The sequence below is a fragment of the Ostrea edulis genome, chromosome 10 (assembly GCF_947568905.1).
Source record: "Ostrea edulis chromosome 10, xbOstEdul1.1, whole genome shotgun sequence".
NCBI classification, from domain to species: domain Eukaryota; kingdom Metazoa; phylum Mollusca; class Bivalvia; order Ostreida; family Ostreidae; genus Ostrea; species Ostrea edulis.
The window spans coordinates 10,005,819-10,016,226 of NC_079173.1; the positions used below are offsets into that span (position 1 = coordinate 10,005,819).

Genomic DNA, 10,408 nt, shown 5'->3' on the forward strand with positions numbered 1-10,408 from the left:
ATACTATAGGGAACCAAACCTGGCACAAAATGTCCTTAGATGAAATTTGTTAATATGAAAGGCCATACCCGTCTACAAGGGCATACAAGAATGAATTTGTAGTCAAATTTAATAATTGAATTTGATAATTGATGAATTTATAGTTACCTTTGAAACGTTTTTTTTTCCTTCTAATCCAAGCTGCTTTTTGCGCAAGCTTGTTTATTGTTAGGAGCTGCTGCTCAGGTGAGCGGTGTGGCCCATGGTCCTCTTGATCCAATGCCATGCTATATATATATATATATATATATATATATATATATATATATAGGGTGCTTGTCACCACTAGCTGATTCCATCGCTAATCATTAGCTGCATGATTCTAAAGCGATGACGATTCAAAGATAAGTTCAGATGTGCTCATGTTGATATCACTGAAGTGTTATATAAGGCATTTCCGCCCTCCGTCGCCAAAACATCCGGATCCGCCCATTCCATACTTCACCAAAACAATAGATTGAGGTTTTAGGTGCAGTGCAAGGATTGTAATGGAAATGTTGATGTGAAAAATAAATATGAATTCCGAGTGAATGAAGATCTTTCGCATGAATTTCAATGTAAACCTTCCTCATTAAGGCAAAGTAAAACTAGCTCTAAAATCGAGCATACAGTGTAATATTTGGGTACATGTACTTGTAACCATTGCACGTTATATTGATAATGGATGTCTTCTGTATTTGAACTCTCTCTCTCTCTCTCTCTGCCGTTTCCATCCGAGATATCTTTGAAATCAGCAGTGTGTTATGATTTTGAAACCTTTGTGCAAACCATATTTGAGTATAAAGAAACAAATATTCCTAATGCAATGGTCCCTTCGCTTAGGACTCTTAGAGGTGGACCAGACCTTAAAAATTGAACGAAAAAATCTTTACTCTGAACATCTAGCACAGAAGCCTCAATTCACAGTTGATATGGGTCATGTGTTCAGTAGCTCCAAGCTCCAGTTGGTCCACAGCCCCTCCCAGCTGGCGTGTACTTGTCACGTGTCAGAATATTTGTCATTTGCCAGTATATGTATATATCAGGGGTCAGTATATGTACACAAACACACAAAAACTACACTTTGTTTTCTTTATTGGATCAAACTTAGCAAAACAAAACAATTAAAGAGAATATACAGCTAACTTAAACGTGTCATTCATTTAACAAACTGTGGTTGGAATTAAATGATAGCAATCAAACAAATTGACTGTATTAACTTATTATAAGATTCTGTACAGTACGTCTTTCCCTAACTTAAGACATGTATTTATGTAGTAATATTCCATTATCACTTGCATATGGTGTTTAGATCTCTCAATTGATTCGATACACAAGAGTTTGTTCTGCATATGATCAGTTTTTAAATGACACAGGCTACTGACGAAAAAGTTAGTGTAAAGTCAGCATTTCGCACATTCTATGGTCTTTATAAGGATAGATCTACGTTACCAATACAACATATCTGTAGGTTAAATGCTCTCCGACATGTTTCATACCGATTGTTAGGCACTTCTTGGCATACCGATTTGACCACGGATTACTCCGTTTCCCTGATCAATCGATAGGGTTCACGGCTGGTGTGACCGGTCAACAGAGATGCTTACTCCTCCTAGACATCCGATCCCACCTCTGGTATATTCAGGAGCCCGTGTTTGCCCAACTCTCTGCTTATAGGACTTATAATATTGATCATTGTTGGTTATCTTCACCTTTTATGCATCTATTTGTTCAACAGACACACGTTATTCGCTTCACCATGCAATGTCCAAAGTATTTAATATTCCTACCTTAACCCAAAAGATAATTTTCATGCAATTCATGAAAGACAAAGATAACGAACAATGACCAATCTCATAACTCCCATAAGCAATACAAAATAGATAGTTGGGCAAACACGGACCTTTGGACACACCAGTAGGAGTAATCCGTAGTCAAAACCAGTGTGGCACGAACGGTGTAACGATCGGTATGAAACACCTCAGTAATATATACAGAGTGACTTAATCAATAGTTAAAGTTCCTGTTCAACATAAAATCATATTCATAAAATAGACTACATATCTAACAAATCTTCCTCCTAATGGCGTTTCACTGCATACTGTAACACTTTTCCCGCGCGCAGGCGCACTTCCATGATAAACGTCAATGAATAGGCATACATTTTTTTTTTCAATTTTACCCCTTGGGTTCTTGAGAAAAAAATTGGTCTTTTTAAATTATACAGTCTTCACACTACACGAGAATAGCTGCATATATAAAAACAATTAAAAATAATGTAATCTTCCCATAAAATAATGTAATCTTCCCATGTGCATGTGGAGGATATATATATATATATATATATATATATATATATATATATATATAGGGTGCTTGTCACCACTAGCTGATTCCATCGCTAATCATTAGCTGCATGATTCTAAAGCGATGACGATTCAAAGATAAGTTCAGATGTGCTCATGTTGATATCACTGAAGTGTTATATAAGACAGTTCCGCCCTCCGTCGCCAAAACATCCGGATCCGCCCTCCGTCACATCCGAATGTGCCCTAGCGCTGTTAAAAAGGTCAAAAGTTGGTCCTGAAAAGAGAATTGTCTGTACTCTAATTACTTTAGAACAGTAAGTGCTTTACAAAGACCCAATAGCTACTACTACAAATTTTCTTAAAATAAAAACGTACTGCACGCGACTTCCATAATACATGTAAACTATAACCAAAAAAATGGCATGTACTTAATTCAGGAAACTTATCATGATTCCGTCCGTCATCATCATCATAATGACCAATGTGCTTGGAAGAGGAAAAGTACTAATAACAGCTAAATACCTTTTAGATAAAAGATATGTACACAGGTAAAACGTATTCTCATACGAATTTCGCACGAAACTTATACAAAGATCTCGCATGAGAAAATGACGAAAAGTACATTAATTTTGTAAGACGCATGATATTCGCATGAAAAGTTCACATTGAATTTCATGTTAAATAGTTTCATAGATCTTGTAATGCGGATATCATTTAATATGCAGCTAGCAAGGCTGATGATAATCCAAGACATATTTAGTGTGATCTCGAATTGTGAATGATGTTATAAATATATTCGATCAGTTCAACTTTTACATGTTTAATATATGGAAATTTACAAAGTAATGTTTCGTTAAGTTTTTTATCCTTCATTTCTACACAATTAAAGGTAGCATATATATTGCAAAATATTTTCATGCAAATACCGCACGGTTATCAGTGATAACTTATCACGTGAAAATCGCCAACATATCGCACGGTTATCACGTGCAAATCGCCAAAAGCTACTAAATTGTCAGATATTGATACAAAAACTGACATAAAATTGCATGCATTTTGCATTAAAATCATGGAAACCGATTTGCAAGATATTTACATGTGTGGTTTTTTTGTTAAGATTACATGTACAGCACAATATTTGTACGATTTTCCACCAAAAATGGAACACGCATAAAAATCACGCGAGCCACTTTTCCCCGAGTATGCATATACATGTAGCACAAGATGACCAATTCTAACTGGCCAAATACTGCATACGTCTCACTAGCACTTCTTACATTGTCCTGACTGCGAACCACTAGGGGCCACAACAAAGTCCTTTTCATTCACAACCTGCCCCATTATTTTCAAAGATAGCTGGTGTTTTCCGGAAGTGAGCGGTACGAAGGAAACAATGAGAGCACCAGGATCGGACTGGACGTCATGCGTAGGAGTCAGGACAGTCTGGCTTCCTAAAGACAGAAAATTAAAAGATGAAATACTGTAATAAGAAATATGCGAAAAAATTTACAAGAAAATGCACTGGTTAAAGTGAGTGCATTGCAATGTACCTGCTGGATCGGCAACAGTTATCGTCACATTTTCAAGAGCATTCATTTCCACAGGTCGTTTTTGGTGATCTCTTAAAAACACCAACATCTTTGTTTGGCGGTTTTCCTTCACATCCCCAGGCACGTTAAACGTGGTGTTTGGCGAAAAAACAGATGTAGACCAAACCTTTAAGTTCTCAGTTAGTAACCGCTGCAGTTCTAAATTTGCTTTGGAGAACAGGAAGCATACTAATGCGCGTTCGTGAGGTTTTCTATCGAACGGATCGTGATTTAATCGATACAATCGATCCATAATGGTTTTGTCTATTTGTAAGAAAGCTGCATCATTTGTGGAACAAAGAGCTTGTTTGGCAAACTGCAGTCCTTGATCAATGTTCCGTTGTCTTTCAGCTAAAGCTCTCTTCTGGTTTCGGAGTGTTTCTCGTTTGATTTCAGTTCTATTCATAAGATCTGATTTCAGTTCATGTCGCCGTGTCTCCAACTTGTTGATCATTTCGTCAATGGTAGAATCAATGGAAGCCTCCAGTTTCACTTCACATCCATCCATCTCCTCTATTTCGCTTTCAACGACTGATTTCACTCTCTGGAGTTCCCGACGAGTGATCTGGATTTTCTTAATTTCGTCTTCCATGTAAAATTTCGAGGATGCCGTAGCTTCTTTCAAATCTAAGATTGTATGGCCATCTGATTCTTTGCAACTAATGAATCTGCATAAAAAGCAGATAGGTTTCTGACAAGTTTCTTTGGAACAAAATAACGTCAGACTGTTTTCACGATTGTTTTCCTTATGCGCCGGGCATCTCAAGAGTGTGTGAAACACTTCCAAATCGTGTGCATCTTTCAGCTTAGATATTTCTCTGACGTCATGGCATTGGGTTGTGGTCGTTCTCGTGTGTGCAGCGGTACAGTCTGCGCACAAAAATTCCGCGCATTCTGTGCACCTCGAGTAAGCTTTAACACCATCATCATTGCAAGGAGTGCAACAAATTTCGTGCGGGAATTTATGCATGCAGATAAAATCCCTCAAATCAGGGCGTGTGTGGTCCACGGGGATTGTCTTTGTGATGTCATCAGAATGGAACTCATGACTTTCCTTACATACAAAACAGTCTATCTTCGTCGAGTGGGTTTGATTTAAACCACTTACGCACTCACTACAGACAGTATGGAGGCAAGGTAAAAGATACGCCAATAAGTCGTGCTTCTTTAGAAAGTTCTCCTGACATTGTGAGCAAGATAAGTATAACTCCTCTATTTCCTGACTCGAAAGCTGTAGAGGACCCAAGGGGTAGCGGCCGTCCATCTTTGAATAAAGTGGCCTGAATATGAAAATATAAAAACACAATCACTTTGATCGGAAAGGCTTCTCTACTGAGATAGCATTGTTATATTTCAAAATGGGAGGGTCCCAAAGAAAAAAAAATATCATAATCATTGGGGAATGTGTAGTGTTCAGATAAAGTTTAAACTCATAAACTCTGTAAATACAGAGGTAATATTACTGTAACAGTATCCACCGTACACAACTGACTAAAATAGATCAGATTTCATCCAAAGGCTTGTCCACATCTCCAAGGCTCTGATCAGCAAGCCTCTAGAGGCGGGCTCCAAATGCACCGCTATTTAGCTGACCACATCAATATAATCTTGGAACCCTGAAATCTTCCCTCCGACAATCTAAATACTTTTAATGTTGAATGACCCAGACGGACAAGAAATTGAAATACCTGGCTATTGCATCGCGATCAATTCGATGTTTTAATCAGAAAATGAACCCGAGTCAGAGTAGCTTACTCCGAGAAGACGGAGGTCTTGCTGTCGTTGTATAACTGATGTCTTTGAATATGTGATTTTTTTTTAACAGAATACATCCCATTTTGGGGGGAAAATGTTTACAAATAATAAGTAACTACATGTTAATCTATTTAATTAGCTAATGTTTATTTAAGGTAACCAGAAAAAAATCTGTGATTCGAGCGATGAGGTTCCCTATAAATGCTTTTATTTTGCCTTGAATTTCCAATGAAACCAAGATCCTGTCAGAAGAGCTGATAGCTTAATATTGATAAAATATTTGAAATTTAACCTGCAGATTCGGATTGGATCTAAAAATAAAATTGTGAGATAAAATGAGAAAAGCTTAGTCAGATTAATAGAGAATTACCACAAGTGACTGATTGTAAGTCAAGCTTTAATAGTAAACCCCACCGGCACTTGTTTCTGTAAATAACTTACGACCTCTGTATACTACGTGTAATAATTGTGTTATTATTAGTATATAGAGGTCGTAAGTTATTTACAGAAACAAGTGCCTGTGATAAATCCCCCCATAATAACATACTCATGAACAAATGAATTGAAATGTATTTTATCTAGAAATGCTATATATGCATAGATCTAGAATATATATGTATATAAATGATGTATGTTTACATATGTATAACCTGTGTTCTTTTTTACAGTAATTTATATTACCATTATATAATTTATATATACTATATAGGTCCCTGATATTACTGAGCAAGCTGATGACGTACATTCTTGGTATATTGGGTCTATGCCAATCATTTTATTGAGTTTGTGCCAATAAAATATTTGTATTTATACGTGTGTGTGTGTGTGTGTCCTATTACCGACACAAATTAATAGATAAGAATGAAATTAAAGACTTTGCTAAGCATTGTTTATAACACGATACTGTATGTACATTGCCTATTTTGTCAATGTTTGTAATGACATATAAATCAGGCGCGTAGCTGCCTATACGCAGGTACGCAACTGCGTACACATCATTTGAGAGAGAGAGAGAGAGAGAGAGAGAGAGAGAGAGAGATGGAGCTTTTTGCCCGTGAAAAGTATGACTCAAAAATAACTAGGAAAAAAAAAAAAAGAACATTCGTAAAACGAATGTAAAGTCAGTCAAAGTACACACGGTGAGTTGGCATAATAAAACACTTTGGAAACCCTGTTTTTTATAAACAAAGATATGTGATTTCACTGGTAAAACTCGGGAGCTTGCGGGGACTCCCCAGGGCTTTGCACTGAACCCACTGGGGGCCGCAAGGCGTTCCTCCACCCGACCCCTTGCCATAATTTGCGTACACTTCATTTTCTTTCTGGCTACGCGCCTGTAAATAATTGTAAAATATGGCATTAGCTCTAGGCAGCTCCGCAGACTTCGGAAACTCTGGCAAATTATTAATTGTTATTTTGTTAACTACATAGCAATTGTCATAAAACCAGTCACACCGTTTATACAAGTCTCCCACTCCGACACAATAACGTACCTACCTTTCAACGAATCCTTCGTTAATAAGATACCAAGAATCTAAACCGAAAGTACCTTTTCTGAAATATGGAGTTATCGGACTTCGTCATGTACGGAAGTTATTTGGTAGATGTAATATCTGTATTTAAAATATCACTAATTACTCTCTATGTAAATTAGTTGCACTATTTTCATTAATGTAATGATAATCTTAATGCTCTCTGTTTCCCGCACTTTTATCATGTGATGTTATGGCGTAGGAATCTGCTATGTAGAATCCATTAAACCTGTTGTGAACAGGCATCATGAGCGGGTGGGTATATTAAATAACATTATTATTATGACTCAAATCTTAAATCATCTTATCTATAGTGATGTTCTTTTTTTTTTTTTTTTTAAATGTATTTTTTTGGGGGCTACACATAATATTTTTTTTTTTAATATTCATTATAATTAATACGTACGCTAGACACAGATAAATATACTTGTACATTATAGAATAGAATTTATAGAATGTGCCCTGCGTGGCACAGTAGGAAATGCCTTGTTAAATTTTGTGGGAGCTTAGCCAGGGCCTCATCCCTTGCAGCTGCCCTATAAATTAGTGTATTTTATTAATTATTACTATCATCATAGGCGCAGCTTGGGTTCGAATATTACCGAGGCAGGGGGTCTGGGGGGCGCAGCCCCCCCCCCCCCCCCCCCCCCCCCCCACACACACACAGAAGCTATCGACATTTTAACAACGTAAAAGGTGTTTTGTTTTTTTACCGAGGCAGTTGCCTCGGTTGCCTCAATGGAAGCTACGCCACTGATCATTATTGCTATAGAAATAGATTCTGGGAAATTATATATATATATATATATATATATATATATATATATATTTATATATATGCACACACACACTCACACATAACCTGTTGTGAACATACACGTCGTGCTTCGTTTCATCTAAGTACTGAATCCTTAGACAGGATGAAATACGGGCACCAATCGATGTACTGCACAACCGAAAATTTAGTTGCAGAACTGTAGCTCTCGGAGAAAATATTGGGGAAAGATCAGAGACTTAAGATACATGCCTTATAAAAACCTCCCATTTACGGCGCACAAAAAATATGCACACACTTCTGGAATTTGCCAATACGTACAACCTATCATTGAGCCAAATGCTGTCTGACGTGTTACATACCGATTGTTAGACTGTTCTTGGTATACACTGATTTTGATTGCGGTGCGGTTGTCTCCGTTTCCTGATCGAGACCTGGAGCTCACGGCGGGTGTGGCTGCATGGTCGACAGGGGATGCTTATTCCTCCTAGACACCTGATCCCACTTCTGGTGTATTCAGGGGTCCGCGTTTACCCAGCTCTCTATTTTGTATTACTTATAGGAGTTACGAGTTGAATCATTGTTCGTTATCTTTGCATAAAATTAACAAAGGAAAGTTCTTAAATCATGTGGTGTGCCTCATTTTGACAATTACCTTCTTCGACCAAGGCCAGTATTCACGGAGGACAAAGTCAGACCACATCATGCTTTGCAGTACTGTAAATGAACGTATAGAACACAATATAAGGTACTTATTTGTACTTACAAAGCCTTACATGATGAGTGCCCAACTTATATCAAAGGATTACTAGAGGTATATAAGCCTATTCGAAATCTTAGGTCTATCAAACAATCGGTCACTCTAGTTCTTCCAAAAAGTCGAACCGTTACGTACGAGGATTGGTGTTTCAGAACAATAGCTCCAAAACTGTGGAATGCCCTTCCAGAACATGTAAGGGACTGTAGAACACTGTGTGCGTTCAAGAAGTCACTGAAAACACATTTTTTCCATCAAGTTTTCCAGGACTCGTTTCTATCATTTCAGTCATTCGTGTTTGCTGTTTCAGTGCATTAAGATTATCTTGTCTGTTTGACTGTGTGTTTTAGTTTTCGAGTACCATTCTGTGATGTTTAAAAAAAATGTTTTAATGTATTATAACTGAGACATTATATGCGGTGTGTGCGTGTGTATATTTCATTATTATTTTAATACGCCCTGAAACTGATGTTTATTCTTATCTAGCATATTTATGGTATCTTGTGTTTTCATGATTTATATGTACAATCAGGATAGGTACAGCTACGGACTGTTTACACGTGATAACGCCTTTTATATCATTGCTTTTTAATGTCTTATTTATTTTCTATGTATTATGTGTATAACATTCTGTTGTAAGATATATTTGCATTGTCAAGCACCTTTGAGCGTACATAGTGTATGAAAACGGTGCTATATAAATATGGTATTATTATCATTATTATTTCATTAAATGGGGAAATGATTGCGATGGTTTTAATTTCGCTATGTTCGCGGTCGGGATTTTTTCCGCGAAATTAAAACAACCACATTCATTTTGCAAGTGTGACACAATACATTTTGTACAGTTACCAGTAATGAAATAAAATTTGAATTCCTCGAAAATAAAACCACCGCAATTAGACAAATATGAAAAACTGCGAACTTTTAGCACCGCGAAATTAAAACTACTTAAAGTATCTTGTTGCGTTAAGATTCGGTTGCGACACTACCGTGGCCTGTCTAACACTCTTTGTGACACTACCATGGCCTGCCTAACACCCTTTGTGACACTACCGTGGCCTGCCTGAAGTCCTTTGTGACACTACCATGGCCTGCCTAACAGCCTTTGTGACACTACCATGACCTGCCTGACACCCTTTCTGACACTACCATGGCCTGCCTGAAGTCCAGATGTGAACCCTTTTGACATTGCACATGAACTCCGAGTTTGTGTAAAGAAGCCGTCAGACAAATACCACATGAACTGACACTGCATCAGGAGTGACAAGCTTGACTACAACATCAAATTCAACGTTTAATCTGAGGCTCAAGAAGATGCCTAGAATCTTAGAATTCCTATGAATGGAAGCTACATTAGATACAAAATGTTGGTCTTATTTAATATCAGGCGCGTAGCTGCCTAGGCCTATACGCAAGTACGCAACTGCGCACACATCACATTTCTGAGAGAGAGAGAGAGAGAGAGAGAGAGAGAGAGAGAGAGAGAGAGAGAGAGAGAGAGAGGGATTTGCCATTAAAGTATTTGTGCCTGAAAAATAGCTTTCCGTTATATACATGTAGATCCGATTTATGATTGTATCAACGTCATTCAATGAAATTCAAAATCCTTTTGAATTTCAAATCATGTCAAATATCAATTCAATGTACGTCATATATGCACATGATGGATT

At 37.4% G+C, this 10,408-nt stretch overlaps 1 protein-coding gene across 1 annotated transcript; it reads right to left on the reverse strand.

The window, feature by feature from the left end:
* Window positions 1-1,096: 1,096 nt before the first annotated feature.
* On the reverse strand, window positions 1,097-7,155 carry LOC125666757 (transcription intermediary factor 1-beta-like). Its single transcript, XM_048900030.2, has 4 exons — window positions 6,980-7,155; window positions 3,878-5,196; window positions 3,605-3,778; window positions 1,097-2,601 (listed from the first exon to the last, which is right to left on the reverse strand). Coding segments are annotated over exons 2-4 (1,479 nt in total). The 5' UTR covers window positions 5,181-5,196; window positions 6,980-7,155; the 3' UTR covers window positions 1,097-2,599.
* Window positions 7,156-10,408: the final 3,253 nt, after the last annotated feature.